Source organism: Peromyscus californicus, unplaced genomic scaffold (genome assembly GCF_007827085.1).
Source record: "Peromyscus californicus insignis strain IS unplaced genomic scaffold, ASM782708v3 Scaffold_20__1_contigs__length_68692818, whole genome shotgun sequence".
NCBI classification, from domain to species: Eukaryota; Metazoa; Chordata; class Mammalia; order Rodentia; family Cricetidae; genus Peromyscus; species Peromyscus californicus.
The window spans coordinates 47,084,182-47,108,669 of record NW_026294503.1 but is presented as its reverse complement, the minus strand read 5'-3'; the positions used below and the strand labels follow the sequence as shown (position 1 = coordinate 47,108,669).

Sequence of the window (24,488 nt, the reverse complement as noted above, 5' to 3'; positions counted from 1 at the left end):
GATCTCTGTGAGATTTGAGACCAGCCGGGTCTACAGAATGAGTTCCAGGACATAGTGACCTTGTCTCAAAAAAAGATGTTGAAAGCATCTTCCTGGAATTCAAACCACCAGTGCCCTAGCCGGAACAACATCTAGGGCCCCAGCGTAAAACACACACAAGGACAATGCTGTTGGTTGTTTTTGGAAATCCCTCCCCACCCCCACCCCACCCCAGCCTCTAGTTCTATCTATCATTTTTTGAGTGATAAAATCTCTACTCTAAAACTCATGATTTCAATCTATAAAACTACTCAATCTGAATAGGGAGCTGAGCAGAGGTGGAGGGAAGAAGCATACATGGAACTTAAGGCATCCATCGCAGGGGCTGCTGGTCTGGGAATTCCCCCTTCTAGCTTAGGCACAATGAGGGCATCTATCTCATGGTCTGGTAGTCTGATGGTTCTGACCTTTAATAGACTTTAAGCAGCAATCAGTTAATGTAACAGCTTCAGAAAACTTGAATGCCAGAGTCAGAAATAGCACAGCCAAAGCACAGCCACTCAAGGATGCAATGGGGAGACTCTGCAGGGGAACATGGGGTCAGCTGCCTGGCTGAACTGCTCTACAGATACTTATTGGCATTTTCATGGCAGCTTATGGGACCAGGAGAGCATTTCACTTAAATCAAAGGGACAGTGACCCAGTGTCTTAGTCACTGTCCAGCACTGACAACACGGTATTGTGAAAGCAAACAGAGTAGAATTCCATGACCTGCTATGACCTTCAACTATAACTACAACTGTGGGACAACAGAGATGTGTGTGTGTACATGTGCATGTGAGATTACACACACATGATGCCTCTCACATCCCAGAACCTTCTAAACACTGAGCAACTCTCTCCAGGCCATAGGGTTAATCAGCAAGGTAAGGCCGTTGTCCCAAGGGACAACAGAGAAGCACAGAGTCTGTCAGGTCAGATGGCAAGAAAAGTCTACAGAAGCCATCAGGGAACTATTAAGTTAAAATAAAATTTTAAGCTGAATTAAAAAGAAAAACAAACAAACATTGAAATCATGCTGTAGACATTAAGAAAAAAAATTTTTTTTTACAGAATCTCACTTTGTAGCTCTAACTGGACTTGAACTCACAGAGATTCATCTGCCCCTGACTCCTGAGTTCTGGGATTAAAGGCATGTACCATCATGCCTGGCCTGACATTAAGAATTTTTAAAGATTTTGTGTTCTGCACATGGGTGTAGTACCCACAGAGTCCAGAAGAGGGTGTTGGAGTTCCCCGAGCTGGAGTGACAGGCAGTTCTGAACTGCCTGAATTTTTAAGAAGCATAAGCTAATAAGAAATCTCCATGGGAGGTTGCGGGGAGACCTGAGTTTAGTAGTTTGAACTAATAAGAAACAGAAATCCTGGATAAACAGTACAACTTGGCTTCTATAAGGGAAAATAATTTTTATTGTTCTTTTAATTTTCTTGGCTTTATAAGCCCAATTATAATGTTCCTAATTTAAAAAAAAAATACTTTCCCTCTAAATTTTATAGACACCAGACCACTCCTGAGTTGCAGCATAGAGGCCTCTCTCCTATGATTCATCTGCTAATTGCCTGACATGAGAAGCTAGGCAGGAGCCCCAGCGTTGCTTAGATCTTGAGAGCTATCTAGCACTCCTGGACCAGGCCCAACTCCAGTCCCCACCATTACCGTTCACAAATCGTGTGCCAAGTACCCTAAGTGCCACATTGAGTGCTCGGGGAGCCAAGTGATATCTGAAGTTTCTGATTAAAATACGAACATTCAACATCATGTGGACACTATGTAAAATACTAGATCAAGGTGCTTGGCATTGGAAAAGCCAGGCTATACTACCTTCTTTTAAATGACACCACATGTTTTGTAAAGATGAGTTTTAGGAAGCTATTGATTTTGTTTGTTTTGTCTTGTTTTAAACAGCAATTAGCATGTGAAAATCAGCATGGAACAGGCAATGGGGAATGCATTGTGCCTAATCTAATTCTAAGATGTGGTGGTACATGTCTGTAATGGCCATACTTAAAAAGTGGAGGCAAGCCGAGTGTGGTAGCTCACACCTTTATCCCAGCACTCAGGAGGCAGAGGCAGTCAGATTTCTGTGAGTTCCAGGACAGCCAGGGGGTAGGTAGAGACCCTGTGTCAAAAGGAAAAGAGAAGCCGAGGCAAGGGGCTGGAGAGAGGATTCAGTAGTTAAGAGCACCAGATGTTCTTTCAAATGACCCACATGGTGGCTCACAGGCATGGACATAGTGCACAGATACATGCAGACAAAACACCCAGACACATAAAATAAAAATAAATCTTAAAAGTTTGTCTCAAAAATCTAAAACAATAAAGACATCATCTCTTCTTTCAATTGACCTATTATTTTTTTTCCACAAAGTTTTTAAGACATAAATACTTTTTAGGACACTGGAACTCCTAACAACTGAACAAACAAAACCAAACTGCCATTACTGACTGACCAACTTGAAGGTGTTTCTTTCAGTACCATAAAAACATCCGTTAGACAGTGCCTCACACAGAGTTTGGGAGCTTCTGGTCTAAACTATTTTTAGGGGTGAGCCCTCTGTTTGCTCCCGACACCCAGCTCATTTGCTAACTAAATCTAACTCACCAAAATCAAAGTGTCTATTGTCTGCATCTCTTAATTCAGCTGCTCCACAAGGGAGTGAACAGAAAGAGCTGGATATGCTGGCCTCCCATCACTCTCCTCCCCCACCTTATTGACTATGCAAATTGGGCAACATCGTCGAAGTTTCAGGTGTTTATAGCCTTTGCTCCAGGAGCACTGTCACTAGTATGAGGAAGCTCACAGAGGTGGGTGACAATATAAAAAACATTTCCTCTCTGTAGCAGGCTGTAACAGCAAGTACAGGAGGTGCTCCAAACATCCCTCAGCAGTGCCAGATAAGGTTGGCTAAGTTGCCCAGACTAGCCTTGGACTTCTAGGCACAAGTGATCATCCTGCTTCAACCTCCCAAGCAGATGGGTCAACAAGGTGTGGCCCGGCCCCCGCTTTTAGAGACAGTTAGAATGGAGCCGTTTTTTCTGATCCTCAGCTGCCACGTGTGCTTAACTCCAACAGGCCGAGTCCTTTATCAAAGTAGCTATATTTCAGCAATAGCACTGAAGCTAAGTGGGGCTTCAGGGTGACAAGATGATCCTGTGTCAGCTCTATCCACATGTTCTTCTGTTGCCTGAACCCTCTGGGGTCTCCCGACAGATCTTATGCTTCTATGTCCCCTCTGGGAGTGCCTGGTCCAGAACAGGAGTAAGGCAGAATTTGCTGAAGAAATCAACCAATGGCTGTTTCATTTATGGTCATAAAGACAGAGTGGAGAGTTTTCTTGAGTTCTCTGTCCCGTAGACTGCAATGAGCCACTTGAGGCAATGGATCAGTGTTACCACACAGCATGTTCTTGGTCTGTTCTCAGCATATCACCTCCATTAGCAACTGGCAACAAGCTGAGATAAGATAACTCGATTTCCAACATATCTAATGTGTGGGGCACTGAGTACAATGTGCTTGTCTCTGCTAGAGTAAGAGAAAGCCTGAGGTCAGCAGATGCTGTGGACTAGCTGATAACAAGAATTGGGAACCAGCCAGCTGTGAAGAACCAATGCTGGCACCTTGCCAAGCGAGTAGGATGTGCCTCCTAACCTCAGTTCCCACCCTGCATCTGACCTGAGCTCTTTGCAGAGAGCTCTTGGCTTTTATTTCTGGATCTATAGTACTGAGACCAATACAAGGCACCCCCAAAACAGCTTTTGGGTGAATTAAAGAGATCAGAAATGTAACAAGATTCTAAGAGCGAAGTCAGACATGAATCCCACATACAGCTGTCCACGTCTACAAACTGATACTTTTATTTCAGTGCACCAGAACGTCCCCAATAAGGCTTTACACCTGAAACCCCAGCCAGGGGGACATCTTGCTGTATCCTCTTCATTGCTCTACGTATTTGTGGACGAGCAAGTGAAAACCAACCCCTAAGTGGTGGGGAACATGTTGCCTTTTAGCTCCAGGCTGGGAAGGTGCTCAGTGGAAACACTACAGTTTGAATGAAATACTGCCCACAGGCTCTCTGAATACTTGGTCCCCAGCCAGTGGCATTGTTTTAGAAATTGTGGAACTTTTGGACATGGGGCCTACTTAGCAGATCAGAGATATAGAGGATTTAAAAGTATAGATACTTGGAGGGTTGAGGGCTGGCCTTGCTTCTGGTTTATCTCTGATTCTTCCTCCCTGCCATGATGGACCATACCCTTTCCAAAATAAATCCTTTTTTCTTTAAGCTGTCCCAGTACTTTACCACAGTGATGGGGAAAGTAACTAATACAGGAATCGAAGGGTACTCACAGCCAAGAAGCCCAGTTTGCCTCCACACTGGGTCTTGAGTCCCATGGCAGCTGTCAGATGGATCTCAATAAGTGTGCTTGGTGGGATTTTCTCCTCAGCACACTCGGCGAGGTTCACAGCACACAGAGCCATGTGTACATCTGAGCAGGCAGACCCTGCAGGAAGCTTCCCTAGGGCAGGCAGAAACAGACACTAATGCTGACAGAGTCTCCGAACTAAACATCTCTGTCCCCCAGCACAATCATTAACAATGCTCAGCTTTCACCGTAAACTGTCACCTACAGGCTCGGACGTTTCAACACTTGGTCCCCACTTAGTGGTGATGTTTGGGAAGGCTGAGGAACCTTTATGAGGTGGAGGCTATTGCAGTGGGTCTTTGAGGGCTAAAGCACACCTCCAGATCTGGTCTGACTCAGCTCTCTACCTGCGGCTGAAAGCTCCCTTCTGCCTACTCTCTCTCCAAATTGTGAGCCAAAGTAAATGACTCCTCTCATTTCTGCCTCACTGTAAGCACAGTAACAAATACACGAGGTGCCAGGGGAAAGGAGTGACCTTTGTGATCAGGTAGGTCCAGATGGGATGCAGGCTCAGCAAGTTACTAGCTATGTGCTGTGCTCATCTACCTCCCAAACTGACAGGGACATGGCTCTGGTTCTGTGACAATGGAGTTGTTGGGATTGCTGGTCACTGGATAGAACTCAGAGGTGTGTGGTGCAATCTTTTCCAAAGCAGTGTCAATAGCACGGCCTCATTCTGTTGACAAAGGTCTGAATTTCCAAATATTTGAAGGGAGAAAACACAACATAAAAACAGAGTGGATTTGATTTTCATCAGCCTCCTCCCATAAGCGTCACAGAAAAGGAAATAGAACACTGAACAGTGCCAGTTACATACGTTAGATTAGTAGGTAAAGGCTTCTACTACGAGATCAGTGGACAAAGTGCCCCGGCACAGACCCAAGGGCCCATCCTAGCTGTCCTGAGGCTTTCATACAGTTAGTTTCTTGCTATGGTCCTCATACAGAAGCTGGGAGGTGACAAAGGACTAGCAGTCTCCTGGCTTTGAGGTCAGGCAGCAACCAGGCCCTCTTAACCTCTTTAGCTGAGGGTTCTTTTTACCCAGCTGCCTTCCTGTTATTAGCATGGGAGCTCTTAGGCCCTGAGTTCATTCTGTATTAGTGTGGGGTATTTGTTTTCCCCACGAAGCTCTAAGCTTTCTCCTTTAGGGAAAGGATAGAAGACAGCATGAAACTCATGCTGTGGGCACCTCATCCCTGAAGAGCCCCCTTAGGTCCCGGGGTTGAGAATGTTCAATGAGTATGGAGGTGAGTGGTGTGAAGTGTTCTGGCTTGGAACTCTAGATCCTAGCAGCTTAATCTCCTGAGCAGAGACTGGGATGTCAAGTCTGCTCTAAGGGTACCGTGAGTGGCAGGAAAAAAATAAACCAGCAGGAGAGATCTGCAGTTAGGGATTTCCCGTCAAAGCTGATGCCCATCATCTTATCTCCTGGTCCCTCCTCCATCCTAGATGACTGGGCCTGTTCCCTCTCAAACTCACAAGGAATGTTCCATACCTTAGGACCACACCTAACAGGTATCTCTGACTTCATCTACTGCTAGTGGACACATCAGCAGCAACCTTCTCCTCCTCTTCTTCATATTTTTTTTGGTTTTGCGACAGGGTTTCTCTGTGCAGTTTTGGTGCCTGTCCTGGATCTCGCTCTGTAGACCAGGCTGGCCTCGAACTCACAGAGATCTGCCTTCCTCTGCCTCCCGAGTGCTGGGATTAAAGGCCTGCACCACCGCCGCCCGGCACAACCTTCTCTTCTTTAACCATCTCTGTCCTTACCTTGTCCCTCTTACATGCCAAATCTCTTGATTCTCCTCTGACCTTTGACTGTTGCCCCTCTCAGGCAGTGTTTTTTTGTTTGTTTGTTTTTAGAGACAGGTGATCACCATGTACCCCTGGCTGACCTGGACTTCCTTGTATAGACCCACCTGCCTCTGTCTCCCAAGTGCTGGGAGTAAAGGATGTGCCACCATGCCCAGCAAGGCAGCGCCTGTCTCGACTACACTGCTCTACCTGTCCTTTGGTAAGATATTCTAGACACCCTTGGTTCTCTCTCTCCCCTGAAGGTCCAAGGCCATTATGTGGGCTGCAGATCCCATAGGTCCAATGTCTACTGAAAATTTCTCCTCTGTCTCATAGGCGAGTGTCCCAAACAGTGCATGATACCCTTCCTTGGAAAACAACTTTCCCTCTTGTCTCCGTCAGCTGTCAGTGGTGCCACTGCTCAACCAAACTCCTAGCAGGAAGCAGGAAGCCATCCTAAGCAGCACTTTTGTTTTTTTAAATATTTACTGATAATTTATGTGTGTATGTGTGTGGGCATGTGTGTGCCATGGCATGTGTATGCAAGTCAGAGCAAAACGTGAGAAAGATAGTTTTCTCCTGTCACGGGAGTCAATAAGATTGAATTCAGGACGTTATGCTTGGTGGCAAGTGCCTTTACCAACCGAGCCACCTTGCTGGCCCCTCATTATTTTCTTCCTCCTCCTCCTCCTCCTCCTTTCTTTCTTTTTTTTTTTTTTGAGACAGGGTCTCATGTAGCTCAAGTTGGCCAAGGATGATCTTGAACTCCTGAACCTCCCTAGTGCTAGGATTATAGGTGTGTGCCTTCCGGCCAGGCCTAAGTACATAGAGAAGTGTCATTGTTACTGTGAATGATGTCCATCCTAGAAATGGTAAACTTGGGGTTAGAGAGGGGGCTCAGTGGTTAAGAGCACTGGCTGCCCTTACAGATAGAGGACCTGGATTGGATTCTCAGCACCCACATGGCAGCTCACAACCATATGAACCTCCAGTTCCAGGGGATCTGACGTACTCTTCTGGCCTCCACAAGGCATTGCCCACATGTGGTACACATCTATACACATAAAATCAATAAATTAAAAAAAAAAAAGAAAGAAGGAAAGAAGGAAGGAAAGAAAGGGTAAACTACAGCTGTAGACAATGCAGGCTGATGGCTGGATTAAAGCCATGTAAAAGCGGCTTCTGTCAAAGTGGAACTCTGTCAAAGCAAGTTAAGGAAGAGATGTGCAGGGCACTGCACAGCAAACCAGGCAGCAGTTATGTTCTCACCTGTGATATGCAGCTGGTGCAGCCTGTGATAGGCCAGGGCTGCATCCCTCGCACTGCTCTTAGCTTCATCCTCAAAGCCAGCTGCAGTGGCTGGGGTAGCCCGCCAGCGCTGGAAGACTTTTTTGAGTATCCAGCGTACTAGGCGCAGCTTCTGCAGGCTGTACCGGATCACATTCCAGGAGAGACTGCAGGCCAAGTCTAAGCGGGAGGTGGGCAGTGCCCGGCCCAAAACTGATAAGCAGGTTTGTAGGTTGGCAGCAGCAGCCGCAAAATCACCCTATAAAGCAGCAAGTGGTAATAATGGTCACTGGCTTTGCCATGCATGGCCTTTTTGTTTTAAGATATTTCTATTTTACCCATCTTGTTATGAGTATAAAACATGTTTGTTGTCAGAATAAAACACAACTTCCATTAAAGAAAACTGAAAAACTTTAGAAAGCTACAAAAACATAAAAAGAAGCTACCTATAACCTCATCTCCCACAAAGAATCATCATAGACATTCTGAAGAACTCCCTGGCCTTTTTACTAAATTAAATTGCGCTGTGTTCTGTCTTTGAGCAAATGCTGGCAGTTTCCAGCAACTTCTTGTTTTGTTTTGTTTTTCGAGAAAGGGTTTCTCTGTGTAGCCCTGGATGTCCTGGAACTCACTCTGTAGACCTGGCTGTTCTCGAACTCACAGAGATCCATCTCCCTCTGCCTCCTGAGTGCTGGGACTAAAGGCATATGCTGCCAGCACCACCACCCAGCTGCCACAGTAGCTTTTATAAATAAGGTAGAAACTAGTTTTTAGATAAAATACATGCTTAGATTCTGAAAATCTGTTGAGCCCTACCTCAGAGTTGCTTAATCACAGCTCTGGAATTGTAGCCTATGATTCTGTGGCCTGTAGAAGCCCATGAACCACAGCTTTAAGGCCAACTCACAGCTACATTGCTAAACTACCTCAATTTGGGATCTCTGCCCCGCTGTGGGTCTAACAGAGTCTACAGCACCCTGCTGACATTAGTAACTGAGAGGTTGTCAATGGCAACCAGAAGCTATTTTCCTAGAGGGCTCGCTGCTTTCCAGGATGGCTTTGATTTTGCTCCTTTGCCTCAACCAGCCCAACTCTCCCTAAACATCCTCTCCTAGCAAGAATGCAACTCCCCACTCAGGCACTGACTCGTTTCAGCCCTGCAGCCTGCCTCCTGGTCACTGCTCACATACAAAGGCATCTGAGTGTTTCCAAGCAACAGCCTCAAAAGAGCCCTCGATACCTTCTAGCCTCTTCCACCTTTGAGTTAACACCATTATTACTTACTTTACATCTCAAAATATTTATTCACTTCTACCATTTTAAAGTGTTAAATTCCAGGTTTTCATCTCTTATTCCATCCATTCTAAGAACCTCCTAAATTGTTTCTGTACCTTTCATGTTTCCTTTCCCCAACCTATTCTTCATACAGTCACTAGAATGGCATCATGAAACACGCTTAAACCTGCCTCTACAATATTCCTGTGAACAACCCTCCCCCGACCATCACATCTGTATTTTAGGACCCAGGGTGGTGGGCACAGATTTCAATGGGCTACAACTCATTGTGACAGCCTGCCAAAGGGAGAGTAAGCACTGGGTTTACTGTTGCTCAGGACCGTTCTGAGTCACATGGCTCCCGAAGTACGCATGTTTAACAGTAACATCCTTCAGTGTCACAAGGTGCCATAGAGCCCTCCCTATAACCTCTCCTTATACTGATTCCAAACAAAAACTTTCAGCTAATTTTGCTGCTCAAAAATCTTCCCTGATTCACTAGTGAACTGGAAATAAAAACCTAATTCAGAGGTCGGAGAGACTTCACAGAGTTAGGTTAAGAGCACTTGATGCTTTTCCAGTGGATCAAAGTTTGGTTCCCAGCATCCAGGCCAGGGAACTCAGCATCACCTGCAACTCCAGCCCCAGGGAATCTGGTGTCCATTTCTGGATTCAGTGGGCATCTGCACACATGTGCATATACCTCCACACACACACATACACATAAATAAAAAATAAGTGTAAAAAACCCACCCAACTCAGTTGCTAGTCAAAACTGTGCAAACGTGGACTACTACACCACTAGACTTCACTGCCATCTCTCTTCGACATAGCCTGAACTTTAGACACACATATCCTCTGTCTACTCGTCATAGTTGAATGTGAATGCCTCCCCCCACAGGCTCATGTATTCCAGCACTTGGTCCCCAGCTGGTAGCAATGCTTTAAAAGGTCATGGATCCTTCGAGACTAAGGCCAGGCTGACAGAAGAGGGCTGCTAGTGGCAGATCTTGCGAGTGATCTCCATTTGTAGTTCTTGTATGAATGCTCCATTTCCTGATCTGCCAAGATGTTGGGATACCATGCCACAAGCTCCTGCCCCATGACCACCAACCCTTCCCAGGAGGGACTAAAAACTATGAGTTCAAATAAACTTCCCCTTTAAATTGCTTCTGTGAGGTGCTTGGTTACAACAGAGAGAAAGTGACTCAGATATTACTCATGGCACTATCAGCTTGAAAGGTCCTGCCTGCCTGCCTGTCTGCCTGTCTGCCTGTCCTACTTCATCAGGACAGTGTCATTTATACCCCGAAACTCACAGCACCATATGTCATAACGGACAAAGACCATCCAGTGTCCACAGATGATCTCCCTCCCATTGCCCTGTGGCTGGTACAGGTACAGTGTCCTTTCCTTTTCCGTCACCCCGGCACCTGCCACAGGACTTGGCACACACTGGGGAGTCAACAACATTCACTGTGTTCTTGTTTGAGCACAGAGGAAGGTGAAGAAAGGTGGATGACAGAACTCACTTTGGCAAGGTCTAGGTCCGCCTGCTTCCGGTGTCTCCAGAAGGTGACTGAGGAGCGTGAGTGTGGGCGGATCACTGGCTCCCCGTGGACCAACAGCTTCACAAAGACGCTCAAGACAATCACACCATTTACCAGCCATAGGAGGAGAGTTGGCATCATCCAGTCAAACCAGCCCCCAGAACCTAAAGAGGGGCATCTCAGCTGAGACTACCAGGCAGGGCCTTGTGGAACAGCAAGGCACCTGATGGGCTCCAGAAGTGTGAGATCAAAGAGCCTTCTGCATCATTTTCAGAAGAAATGGTAGACAATTCTATAGCCTAATAGGAATCTTTATATCCCCTGGCACCATGGAGCTGAGTGCCACAAACAACTCAGTTACAGGACATTAGGACATCGATCTCACACCTGACATAATACCACACAGTCCCTCAAGCAGGCACTTCCCCTATCTCTCCCACCCCCTCTCTCCATGGTAACTGTAACAAAGCAGGCTCCAGTTTGTTCCAACTAAACTTAAGTTTGTCTTATTGTACATAACTTAGGCCAGCCCCTGTTAGAAGCAAGCAGGTAGGAGACCCATCCCTGTTTTGGACTAGGTAGATACACGATGCAGTTTTACACAGGGTCCTTTTGTCACAGCAGTCCACCTAACCCAGGCAGTATTAGGGGACCCACCTACCTGACTCCAGTGACAGTACATTGCGGCCAGAGCCTGAATATGGGTGCTGGTCAGCATCGTGGGCCCCTCCCCATTGCAGCAAGGAAGTCAAGGGGTTAAAGGAGAGGCCCAAGAACGTGAGGACACACAGCAGAATTCGAGATCGGTCCACCATGCCCAGTGCCACAGGAGGAGAGTCTGGTTCATCTTTGACCTTCAAAACAGCAACTCAGGGTTAGAATGATTACCATTTGTGTTTTTACAGCACTTTGCAGGGGTGGTTTGAATGTGACGTCCCCCAGAAGTCACAGGCATTTGGTATCTGGCACCCAGTTGGTGGCTGGAGAAGTATGTCATTTGGAATGGCCTTGAGATTTCAAAATGCTCACGCCATACCCGGTGTGTTCTCTCCACCTCCTGCTTGTAGATCTGGACGTGAGCTCTCAGCTCTTCCTGCCACCTTGGCTTTCTTTGCTCTGCATCATGAACTCTAAGCCCTGAATTCATAAGTCCATATCAAATGCTTTCTTATTTTTATAAGTTGCCTTAGTCATGGTGTTTTGTCACAGCAACAGAAAAGTAACTAAGACACTGTTTTTATACACACACCAAGAAACAAACTGCGGGGTTTAAATTCAAGACCATTAAGTCAGAGAGGAGAAAAGCCAGGAGGGACCTAAGAAGTCCATGATTTACAAACGATTACTCAAACATTGGAATAATCTTTCTATTACTAACTGAGTATATTCCATAGAACAAAAGTAAGGAGTACAGGGTCTCACTATCCATCTCCAGCTGGCCTAGAACTCTCTATGTAGACCAGGATGATCCTTGAACTCAAAGATTTGTCTGTCTCTGCCTCCTGAATGCCAGACCAACTTTCTTACAAAATGGATCTCTCCAACAATAGAGAGCATACTGGGGCTGGAGATGTGGAGATCAAAGAGCAGTCCCATGACTAAAGAAACCAAGCCTTGCTTTAGAGGCAGGGTCTCTTGTTATTTTTGCCACTGTGCTGTATACATGAGCAAAAGCACTGTGGCTAAAAACGGATTAAGAGTCCTATAGATGGGATTACAAATTTGACCCACTACTCTGGCTTTTTAACATGGGTTCTGGACCTCAAGTGCTCCAGGTGGCGTGCCTGGCACTTGTACCTGCTGAGCCATCCTACTGACTATTTCATTGTGTTTATACCACACCCCAGTAATGATGAAAACTATGCGTTAGAGAAAAGGAGTGGGACCTTTTTAAAGGGGACGTTTGCTTTTGTTCATGGATTCAGAGGTTTCAGTTCCTCCCACCAGGGACAGCCGTGGTGGCAGAGCTGAGCAGCTCGCCTCGCCTCAGTGGCCAGGGAAACACAGAGGAGAGAGAGAATGCTGAAGCTGAGTTCGGTTATTGAAACTAGAATGTAGCCGGGCAGTGGTGGCGCACGCCTTTAATTCCAGCACTCGGGAGGCAGAGGCAGGTGGATCTCTGTGAGTTCGAGGCCAGCCTGATCTACAGAGCAAGATCCAGGACAGGCACCAAAACTACACAGAGAAACCCTGTCTCGAAAAACCAAAAACCCAAAACAACAACAACAAAAACTAGAATGTGCTTTTTGTGTCTCTTTCATTTTAGAGACAGAACTGGAAGCAGAGGCCCTAGGGAACTGACAAGGAGTGAGGAAGAGGATTGGAGCCAAGATTTTTCCCAAGCCCTGATGCACACATTCCAAATTGTATGTTACATGGACCACTACTACCAAACAGAATCATATTTACAAAAAAGGTTTCAAAAGAATGTTTGTGGGGCTAGAGAGATGGCTCTGAGGTTAAAGAGCACTGGCTGCTCTTCCAGGACCTAGGTTCAATTCCCAGCACCCACATGGCAGCTAACAACTGTCTGTAATTTTAGTTCTAGGGGATCTGACATTCTCACACAGATATACATGTAGGCAAAACACCAATGCACATAAAATAAAAATAAACAAATTAAAAAAAAAAAAGAATGTTTGCTGTGTGCTGGGCCAGCCTGGTCTACATAGAAAATAGAGTGTTCCAGGCAACCAGCTAGGACTGCGAGACCTATCTTAAAAAAAAAAAAAAAAAAGGAAAGAAGGAAGGAAGGAAGAAAGGAAAAAAAGAAAGGAAGGAAGGAAGAAAGGGAGGAAGAAAAAAAGAAAGAAAGAAAAAAGAATGCTTATTTAGCATGCACAAAGTCCTGGGTATGGCTTCTGTACCACATACATCGAAGGCATTGGCAATGCCTGTAATCCCAGAACTTGGTAGAGAGATAGGAAGATTGGGGGTCAAGGTCTTCCTAAATTTCATAGCAACTTCTAGGCCAGCCAGAGCAACATGATAACCTTCAAACAAACAAAACCAAATGCTAGAAGGAAACCATATGCATTTGGAGTTGGGAACACCAATGTCAAGATGCAGTACAGGATCCAGTGACTCCAAAGGTTCCTAGAAACTCATTAAGCTTAGGGCCTCGTCTAACTAATTCCAATAAAACTTCAATTGCCATGGGGTTTTTGTTGTTGTTGTTGTTCAGGGACCATTTAAGAGCCCTGGGTTGGTAGAATGTTATCTGTTAGATTGCAAATTGTAGTTGTTTCCGGAAAGAGCACCCAGAGGCGGCCTCACTCTAAACTAGCATAGCAGCCTCAGAAAGTGGTCTTGCCAGGCCCATTATGGGCAGAGGAAGTAATGGAGCACATCGAGCAAATCCCAGAGCCCACCCGCCTGACAGCTGCTCTGTGTCCTCATTCCTCTCTGATGGGGCCTTTCTATAAGGACCTGTTAAATCTGAGAGTCTGTGTCCTCATTCCTCTCTGATGGGGCCTTCCTTTCTATAAGGACCTGTTAAATCTGAGAGTCTGTGTCCTCATTCCTCTCTGATGGGGCCTTCCTTTCTATAAGGACCTGTTAAATCTGAGAGTCTGTGTCCTCATTCCTCTCTGATGGGGCCTTCCTTTCTATAAGGACCTGTTAAATCTGAGAGTCTGTGTCCTCATTCCTCTCTGATGGGGCCTTCCTTTCTATAAGGACCTGTTAAATCTGAGAGTCTGTGTCCTCATTCCTCTCTGATGGGGCCTTCCTTTCTATAAGGACCTGTTAAATCTGAGAGTCTGTGTCCTCATTCCTCTCTGATGGGGCCTTCCTTTCTATAAGGACCTGTTAGATCTGAGAGTCTGTGTCCTCATTCCTCTCTGATGGGGCCTTCCTTTCTATAAGGACCTGTTAAATCTGAGAGTCTGTGTCCTCATTCCTCTCTGATGGGGCCTTCCTTTCTATAAGGACCTGTTAGATCTGAGAGTCTGTGTCCTCATTCCTCTCTGATGGGGCCTTCCTTTCTATAAGGACCTGTTAGATCTGAGAGTCTGTGTCCTCATTCCTCTCTGATGGGGCCTTCCTTTCTATAAGGACCTGTTAGATCTGAGAGTCTGTGTCCTCATTCCTCTCTGATGGGGCCTTCCTTTCTATAAGGACCTGTTAAATCTGAGAGTCTGTGTCCTCATTCCTCTCTGATGGGGCCTTCCTTTCTATAAGGACCTGTTAGATCTGAGAGTCTGTGTCCTCATTCCTCTCTGATGGGGCCTTCCTTTCTATAAGGACCTGTTAAATCTGAGAGTCTGTGTCCTCATTCCTCTCTGATGGGGCCTTCCTTTCTATAAGGACCTGTTAAATCTGAGAGTCTGTGTCCTCATTCCTCTCTGATGGGGCCTTCCTTTCTATAAGGACCTGTTAAATCTGAGAGTCTGTGTCCTCATTCCTCTCTGATGGGGCCTTCCTTTCTATAAGGACCTGTTAGATCTGAGAGTCTGTGTCCTCATTCCTCTCTGATGGGGCCTTCCTTTCTATAAGGACCTGTTAAATCTGAGAGTCTGTGTCCTCATTCCTCTCTGATGGGGCCTTCCTTTCTATAAGGACCTGTTAAATCTGAGAGTCTGTGTCCTCATTCCTCTCTGATGGGGCCTTCCTTTCTATAAGGACCTGTTAAATCTGAGAGTCTGTGTCCTCATTCCTCTCTGATGGGGCCTTCCTTTCTATAAGGACCTGTTAGATCTGAGAGTCTGTGTCCTCATTCCTCTCTGATGGGGCCTTCCTTTCTATAAGGACCTGTTAAATCTGAGAGTCTGTGTCCTCATTCCTCTCTGATGGGGCCTTCCTTTCTATAAGGACCTGTTAGATCTGAGAGTCTGTGTCCTCATTCCTCTCTGATGGGGCCTTCCTTTCTATAAGGACCTGTTAAATCTGAGAGTCTGTGTCCTCATTCCTCTCTGATGGGGCCTTCCTTTCTATAAGGACCTGTTAGATCTGAGAGTCTGTGTCCTCATTCCTCTCTGATGGGGCCTTCCTTTCTATAAGGACCTGTTAAATCTGAGAGTCTGTGTCCTCATTCCTCTCTGATGGGGCCTTCCTTTCTATAAGGACCTGTTAAATCTGAGAGTCTGTGTCCTCATTCCTCTCTGATGGGGCCTTCCTTTCTATAAGGACCTGTTAAATCTGAGAGTCTGTGTCCTCATTCCTCTCTGATGGGGCCTTCCTTTCTATAAGGACCTGTTAGATCTGAGAGTCTGTGTCCTCATTCCTCTCTGATGGGGCCTTCCTTTCTATAAGGACCTGTTAAATCTGAGAGTCTGTGTCCTCATTCCTCTCTGATGGGGCCTTCCTTTCTATAAGGACCTGTTAAATCTGAGAGTCTGTGTCCTCATTCCTCTCTGATGGGGCCTTCCTTCCTTTCTATAAGGACCTGTTAAATCTGAGAGTCTGTGTCCTCATTCCTCTCTGATGGGGCCTTCCTTTCTATAAGGACCTGTTAGATCTGAGAGTCTGTGTCCTCATTCCTCTCTGATGGGGCCTTCCTTTCTATAAGGACCTGTTAAATCTGAGAGTCTGTGTCCTCATTCCTCTCTGATGGGGCCTTCCTTTCTATAAGGACCTGTTAAATCTGAGAGTCTGTGTCCTCATTCCTCTCTGATGGGGCCTTCCTTTCTATAAGGACCTGTTAGATCTGAGAGTCTGTGTCCTCATTCCTCTCTGATGGGGCCTTCCTTTCTATAAGGACCTGTTAGATCTGAGAGTCTGTGTCCTCATTCCTCTCTGATGGGGCCTTCCTTTCTATAAGGACCTGTTAGATCTGAGAGTCTGTGTCCTCATTCCTCTCTGATGGGGCCTTCCTTTCTATAAGGACCTGTTAGATCTGAGAGTCTGTGTCCTCATTCCTCTCTGATGGGGCCTTCCTTTCTATAAGGACCTGTTAGATCTGAGAGTCTGTGTCCTCATTCCTCTCTGATGGGGCCTTCCTTTCTATAAGGACCTGTTAGATCTGAGAGTCTGTGTCCTCATTCCTCTCTGATGGGGCCTTCCTTTCTATAAGGACCTGTTAGATCTGAGAGTCTGTGTCCTCATTCCTCTCTGATGGGGCCTTCCTTTCTATAAGGACCTGTTAAATCTGAGAGTCTGTGTCCTCATTCCTCTCTGATGGGGCCTTCCTTTCTATAAGGACCTGTTAGATCTGAGAGTCTGTGTCCTCATTCCTCTCTGATGGGGCCTTCCTTTCTATAAGGACCTGTTAGATCTGAGAGTCTGTGTCCTCATTCCTCTCTGATGGGGCCTTCCTTTCTATAAGGACCTGTTAGATCTGAGAGTCTGTGTCCTCATTCCTCTCTGATGGGGCCTTCCTTTCTATAAGGACCTGTTAAATCTGAGAGTCTGTGTCCTCATTCCTCTCTGATGGGGCCTTCCTTTCTATAAGGACCTGTTAAATCTGAGAGTCTGTGTCCTCATTCCTCTCTGATGGGGCCTTCCTTTCTATAAGGACCTGTTAAATCTGAGAGTCTGTGTCCTCATTCCTCTCTGATGGGGCCTTCCTTTCTATAAGGACCTGTTAAATCTGAGAGTCTGTGTCCTCATTCCTCTCTGATGGGGCCTTCCTTTCTATAAGGACCTGTTAAATCTGAGAGTCTGTGTCCTCATTCCTCTCTGATGGGGCCTTCCTTTCTATAAGGACCTGTTAAATCTGAGAGTCTGTGTCCTCATTCCTCTCTGATGGGGCCTTCCTTTCTATAAGGACCTGTTAAATCTGAGAGTCTGTGTCCTCATTCCTCTCTGATGGGGCCTTCCTTTCTATAAGGACCTGTTAGATCTGAGAGTCTGTGTCCTCATTCCTCTCTGATGGGGCCTTCCTTTCTATAAGGACCTGTTAAATCTGAGAGTCTGTGTCCTCATTCCTCTCTGATGGGGCCTTCCTTTCTATAAGGACCTGTTAAATCTGAGAGTCTGTGTCCTCATTCCTCTCTGATGGGGCCTTCCTTTCTATAAGGACCTGTTAAATCTGAGAGTCTGTGTCCTCATTCCTCTCTGATGGGGCCTTCCTTTCTATAAGGACCTGTTAAATCTGAGAGTCTGTGTCCTCATTCCTCTCTGATGGGGCCTTCCTTTCTATAAGGACCTGTTAGATCTGAGAGTCTGTGTCCTCATTCCTCTCTGATGGGGCCTTCCTTTCTATAAGGACCTGTTAAATCTGAGAGTCTGTGTCCTCATTCCTCTCTGATGGGGCCTTCCTTTCTATAAGGACCTGTTAAATCTGAGAGTCTGTGTCCTCATTCCTCTCTGATGGGGCCTTCCTTTCTATAAGGACCTGTTAAATCTGAGAGTCTGTGTCCTCATTCCTCTCTGATGGGGCCTTCCTTTCTATAAGGACCTGTTAAATCTGAGAGTCTGTGTCCTCATTCCTCTCTGATGGGGCCTTCCTTTCTATAAGGACCTGTTAGATCTGAGAGTCTGTGTCCTCATTCCTCTCTGATGGGGCCTTCCTTTCTATAAGGACCTGTTAGATCTGAGAGTCTGTGTCCTCATTCCTCTCTGATGGGGCCTTCCTTTCTATAAGGACCTGTTAAATCTGAGAGTCTGTGTCCTCATTCCTCTCTGATGGGGCCTTCCTTTCTATAAGGACCTGTTAGATCTGAGAGTCTGTGTCCTCATTCCTCTCTGATGGGGCCTTCCTTTCTATAAGGACCTGTTAAATCTGAGAGTCTGTGTCCTCATTCCTCTCTGATGGGGCCTTCCTTTCTATAAGGACCTGTTAGATCTGAGAGTCTGTGTCCTCATTCCTCTCTGATGGGGCCTTCCTTTCTATAAGGACCTGTTAGATCTGAGAGTCTGTGTCCTCATTCCTCTCTGATGGGGCCTTCCTTTCTATAAGGACCTGTTAGATCTGAGAGTCTGTGTCCTCATTCCTCTCTGATGGGGCCTTCCTTTCTATAAGGACCTGTTAGATCTGAGAGTCTGTGTCCTCATTCCTCTCTGATGGGGCCTTCCTTTCTATAAGGACCTGTTAGATCTGAGAGTCTGTGTCCTCATTCCTCTCTGATGGGGCCTTCCTTTCTATAAGGACCTGTTAGATCTGAGAGTCTGTGTCCTCATTCCTCTCTGATGGGGCCTTCCTTTCTATAAGGACCTGTTAGATCTGAGAGTCTGTGTCCTCATTCCTCTCTGATGGGGCCTTCCTTTCTATAAGGACCTGTTAGATCTGAGAGTCTGTGTCCTCATTCCTCTCTGATGGGGCCTTCCTTTCTATAAGGACCTGTTAGATCTGAGAGTCTGTGTCCTCATTCCTCTCTGATGGGGCCTTCCTTTCTATAAGGACCTGTTAGATCTGAGAGTCTGTGTCCTCATTCCTCTCTGATGGGGCCTTCCTTTCTATAAGGACCTGTTAGATCTGAGAGTCTGTGTCCTCATTCCTCTCTGATGGCCTTCCTTTCTATAAGGACCTGTTAGATCTGAGAGGGCCTTCCTTTCTATAAGGACCTGTTAGATCTGAGAGTCTGTGTCCTCATTCCTCTCTGATGGGGCCTTCCTTTCTATAAGGACCTGTTAGATCTGAGAGTCTGTGTCCTCATTCCTCTCTGATGGGGCCTTCCTTTCTATAAGGACCTGTTAGATCTGAGAGTCTGTGTCCTCATTCCTCTCTGATGGGGCCTTCCTTTCTATAAGGACCTGTTAGATCTGAGAGTCTGTGTCCTCATTCCTCTCTGATGGGGCCTTCCTTTCTATAAGGACCTGTTAGATCTGAGAGTCTGTGTCCTCATTCCTCTCTGATGGGGCCTTCCTTTCTATAAGGACCTGTTAAATCTGAGAGTCTGTGTCCTCATTCCTCTCTGATGGGGCCTTCCTTTCTATAAGGACCTGTTAGATCTGAGAGTCTGTGTCCTCATTCCTCTCTGATATGGCCTTCCTTCCTATAAGGACCTGTTAAATCTGAGAGTCTGTGTCCTCATTCCTCTCTGATGGGGCCTTCCTTTCTATAAGGACCTGTTAGATCTGAGAGTCTGTGTCCTCATTCCTCTCTGATGGGGCCTTCCTTTCTATAAGGACCTGTTAAATCTGAGAGTCTGTGTCCTCATTCCTCTCTGATGGGGCCTTCCTTTCTATAAGGACCTGTTAAATCTGAGAGTCTGTGTCCTCATTCCTCTCTGATGGGGCCTTCCTTTCTATAAGGACCTGTTAAATCTGAGAGTCTGTGTCCTCATTCCTCTCTGATGGGGCCTTCCTTTCTATAAGGACCTGTTAAATCTGAGAGTCTGTGTCCTCATTCCTCTCTGATGGGGCCTTCCTTTCTATAAGGACCTGTTAAATCTGAGAGTCTGTGTCCTCATTCCTCTCTGATGGGGCCTTCCTTTCTATAAGGACCTGTTAGATCTGAGAGTCTGTGTCCTCATTCCTCTCTGATGGGGCCTTCCTTTCTATAAGGACCTGTTAGATCTGAGAGTCTGTGTCCTCATTCCTCTCTGATGGGGCCTTCCTTTCTATAAGGACCTGTTAAATCTGAGAGTCTGTGTCCTCATTCCTCTCTGATGGGGCCTTCCTTCCTTTCTATAAGGACCTGTTAGATCTGAGAGTCTGTGTCCTCATTCCTCTCTGATGGGGCCTTCCTTTCTATAAGGACCTGTTAGATCTGAGAGTCTGTGTCCTCATTCCTCTCTGATGGGGCCTTCCTTTCTATAAGGACCTGTTAGATCTGAGAGTCTGTGTCCTCATTCCTCTCTGATGGGGCCTTCCTTTCTATAAGGACCTGTTAAATCTGAGAGTCTGTGTCCTCATTCCTCTCTGATGGGGCCTTCCTTTCTATAAGGACCTGTTAAATCTGAGAGTCTGTGTCCTCATTCCTCTCTGATGGGGCCTTCCTTTCTATAAGGACCTGTTGAATCTGAGAGTCTGTGTCCTCATTCCTCTCTGATGGGGCCTTCCTTTCTATAAGGACCTGTTAGATCTGAGAGTCTGTGTCCTCATTCCTCTCTGATGGGGCCTTCCTTTCTATAAGGACCTGTTAGATCTGAGAGTCTGTGTCCTCATTCCTCTCTGATGGGGCCTTCCTTTCTATAAGGACCTGTTAGATCTGAGAGTCTGTGTCCTCATTCCTCTCTGATGGGGCCTTCCTTTCTATAAGGACCTGTTAAATCTGAGAGTCTGTGTCCTCATTCCTCTCTGATGGGGCCTTCCTTTCTATAAGGACCTGTTAAATCTGAGAGTCTGTGTCCTCATTCCTCTCTGATGGGGCCTTCCTTTCTATAAGGACCTGTTAAATCTGAGAGTCTGTGTCCTCATTCCTCTCTGATGGGGCCTTCCTTTCTATAAGGACCTGTTAGATCTGAGAGTCTGTGTCCTCATTCCTCTCTGATGGGGCCTTCCTTTCTATAAGGACCTGTTAAATCTGAGAGTCTGTGTCCTCATTCCTCTCTGATGGGGCCTTCCTTTCTATAAGGACCTGTTAGATCTGAGAGTCTGTGTCCTCATTCCTCTCTGATGGGGCCTTCCTTTCTATAAGGACCTGTTAGATCTGAGAGTCTGTGTCCTCATTCCTCTCTGATGGGGCCTTCCTTTCTATAAGGACCTGTTAGATCTGAGAGTCTGTGTCCTCATTCCTCTCTGATGGGGCCTTCCTTTCTATAAGGACCTGTTAAATCTGAGAGTCTGTGTCCTCATTCCTCTCTGATGGGGCCTTCCTTTCTATAAGGACCTGTTAGATCTGAGAGTCTGTGTCCTCATTCCTCTCTGATGGGGCCTTCCTTTCTATAAGGACCTGTTAAATCTGAGAGTCTGTGTCCTCATTCCTCTCTGATGGGGCCTTCCTTTCTATAAGGACCTGTTAAATCTGAGAGTCTGTGTCCTCATTCCTCTCTGATGGGGCCTTCCTTTCTATAAGGACCTGTTAAATCTGAGAGTCTGTGTCCTCATTCCTCTCTGATGGGGCCTTCCTTTCTATAAGGACCTGTTAGATCTGAGAGTCTGTGTCCTCATTCCTCTCTGATGGGGCCTTCCTTTCTATAAGGACCTGTTAAATCTGAGAGTCTGTGTCCTCATTCCTCTCTGATGGGGCCTTCCTTTCTATAAGGACCTGTTAGATCTGAGAGTCTGTGTCCTCATTCCTCTCTGATGGGGCCTTCCTTTCTATAAGGACCTGTTAGATCTGAGAGTCTGTGTCCTCATTCCTCTCTGATGGGGCCTTCCTTTCTATAAGGACCTGTTAGATCTGAGAGTCTGTGCCTCATTCCTCTCTGATGGGGCCTTCCTTTCTATAAGGACCTGTTAGATCTGAGAGTCTGTGTCCTCATTCCTCTCTGATGGGGCCTTCCTTTCTATAAGGACCTGTTAGATCTGAGAGTCTGTGTCCTCATTCCTCTCTGATGGGGCCTTCCTTTCTATAAGGACCTGTTAAATCTGAGAGTCTGTGTCCTCATTCCTCTCTGATGGGGCCTTCCTTTCTATAAGGACCTGTTAGATCTGAGAGTCTGTGTCCTCATTCCTCTCTGATGGGGCCTTCCTTTCTATAAGGACCTGTTAAATCTGAGAGTCTGTGTCCTCATTCCTCTCTGATGGGGCCTTTCTATAAGGACCTGTTAGATCTGAGAGTCTGTGTCCTCATTCCTCTCTGATGGGGCCTTCCTTTCTATAAGGACCTGTTAGATCTGAGAGTCTGTGTCCTCATTCCTCTCTGATGGGGCCTTCCTTTCTATAAGGACCTGTTAGATCTGAGAGTCTGTGTCCTCATTCCTCTCTGATGGGGCCTTCCTTTCTATAAGGACCTGTTAGATCTGAGAGTCTGTGTCCTCATTCCTCTCTGATGGGGCCTTCCTTTCTATAAGGACCTGTTAAATCTGAGAGTCTGTGTCCTCATTCCTCTCTGATGGGGCCTTCCTTTCTATAAGGACCTGTTAGATCTGAGAGTCTGTGTCCTCATTCCTCTCTGATGGGGCCTTCCTTTCTATAAGGACCTGTTAAATCTGAGAGTCTGTGTCCTCATTCCTCTCTGATGGGGCCTTCCTTTCTATAAGGACCTGTTAAATCTGAGAGTCTGTGTCCTCATTCCTCTCTGATGGGGCCTTCCTTCCTTTCTATAAGGACCTGTTAGATCTGAGAGTCTGTGTCCTCATTCCTCTCTGATGGGGCCTTCCTTCCTTTCTATAAGGACCTGTTAGATCTGAGAGTCTGTGTCCTCATTCCTCTCTGATGGGGCCTTCCTTTCTATAAGGACCTGTTAGATCTGAGAGTCTGTGTCCTCATCATCCAGAGGCAGTTTGTTCCTTTTCAGATTTTTTTTTTTTTTTTTGAGATGGTCTTGCTGCCATCTCAAGATCTTCCTTCCTCAGCCTCCCTGGCACTGGGATTACAGGCATGCACCGCCACACTTAGCAGTTTTCACCCCTTTAAATGCAGCTAATGTCATAGAACTCCCCGTCCTCTTCACCCCGAACTGGATAAGCACTGATCCAGTCACCTCTCTGTGGCTACTACTGCTTTAGGAAAAACGGGAGATTCTGAGGGTGAGAAATTTTAAAAGCTCATACCTTTGCATCATCCAGCAGAGGACTTCCTGGCTCAGAGTCAATGGAATAGGGGGAGAAACCTGCCTGGGACCCCGAGTCAGAGGCCGGAGGAGACATCAGAAGGACATTCTGATTAAAGTCATCAATCTTCAAGTCCACGTCACTGTCCACCAGACTGCCTAAGTCAATGCCCTTCAGAAGCTCTGCAAAGAAAACTCCTCCTTAGAAAACTACCCATTTTTACAAAATCCCACATGGACAGGGCCTCATAACACATCTGAGTCCTCCCCTGTGCCCATCACAGGACTTCTCCAAACAACTGTGAGGTTTGATAGGCCTTTCTCAACACAATGACTTACTGTTTTTCTGATTTGCCAGCTTCAGCACCATGTTCTCCTGACGCAGCTTGTGATTGACCTGCTGCAAATATTTGATGTAATCAATGGCCTTCCTCAGAACGCCAGACTTGTGCATCTGGGAAGAAGATAGATAAAACATAGTTAAAGCAGTGCATGCTGGAGCAAAGAGAGCAGAGCCCCAGAGTTCATGAGTGAGGAGCACAGCTGTGAGGTGTCAAACACTGGTTCAAATGTTGGCTATCTGGCATAAAACTCACCCTAACTCTGAACCTCTTTTTTCTTTTTTGGGTGTGTGTGTGTGAAGTGGGATAATACTAGGTATTGGATCCAGGGTTTGGAACATTCTAGCTCTATCATGAGCTAAATCCTAAGCCCTCCCCTTAATCCTTAACATGTGAATAATGATTGTATGTAAACCATAGGCTGGTAGTACTGACATATAATTGACATGTAAACATTGGCTATAATAATTCTTATAATACACATAAACATAAAAACAAACTTTAGCTGGGCAGTGGTGGCACATGCGTTTAACTCCAGCACTTGGGAGGCAGAGGCAGGTGGATCTCTGTGAGTTCGAGGCCAGCCTTGGCTACAGAGTGAGTTCCAGGAAAGGCAGCACAAAGCTACACAGAGAAACCCAGAAAAATAGAAAAAAAAAAGGAAAAGAAAAAGAAAAAAAACAAACTTTAAGGCTGGGCGGTGGTGGTACATGCCTTTAATTCCATCACTTGGGAAGCAGAAGCAGGAAGATCTCTGAGTTCAAGGCCAGCCAGGTCTATAGAGTGAGTTCCATGAGAGCCAGGGCTACACAAAGAAACTCTGTCTCAGAAAAACCAAAACCAGAACCCAAAAACAATAAAAACAAAAAACCCATTAACAACAACGACAACAGAAAAACTTTAAGGAAAACACAAGGCAAACAAACTGGAGACTGCGTATAGTGACACACACCTGTAATCCCAGCACTTAAGCAGAGGCAGGTGGACCTCTCTGAGTTTGAATCCAGCCTGGTGTACATAGAAAGTTCCAGGCCAGCCAGGGCTAATGAGACCCAGGCTGATAGACAAACAAACAAACCAGTACTGTGCTGGAAAGGCAGTTTAGTAACAGAGTGCTTGCTTAGCACGTATAAACCATGGACTCAATCTAACACTAGAACCCAGAGCATTTCTCAACTGCTATTTTAAATAACAATATATACTTTCTACTTAATATTTATACTTATACTCTTATAGACTGTAAGGAAAACAATGGACTTCCCTTTAAAATAGGGTTGTTATTTTAAACAAACGAG

The 24,488-nt window shown here is 46.0% G+C and overlaps 1 protein-coding gene across 1 annotated transcript in view; it reads right to left on the bottom strand.

The window, feature by feature from the left end:
* Srebf2 (sterol regulatory element binding transcription factor 2) overlaps positions 1 to 24,488 on the bottom strand; it is a 70,943-nt gene that overhangs the window by 15,394 nt on the left and 31,061 nt on the right. Inside the window, exons 6-11 of the mRNA XM_052748439.1 lie at positions 23,192 to 23,306; positions 22,854 to 23,035; positions 11,033 to 11,225; positions 10,354 to 10,535; positions 7,529 to 7,805; positions 4,389 to 4,558 (exon numbers count right to left, since the gene is read on the bottom strand). Of these exons, the coding sequence (XP_052604399.1) occupies positions 4,389 to 4,558; positions 7,529 to 7,805; positions 10,354 to 10,535; positions 11,033 to 11,225; positions 22,854 to 23,035; positions 23,192 to 23,306 (1,119 nt within the window). The remainder of the gene's footprint in view (positions 1 to 4,388; positions 4,559 to 7,528; positions 7,806 to 10,353; positions 10,536 to 11,032; positions 11,226 to 22,853; positions 23,036 to 23,191; positions 23,307 to 24,488) is intronic.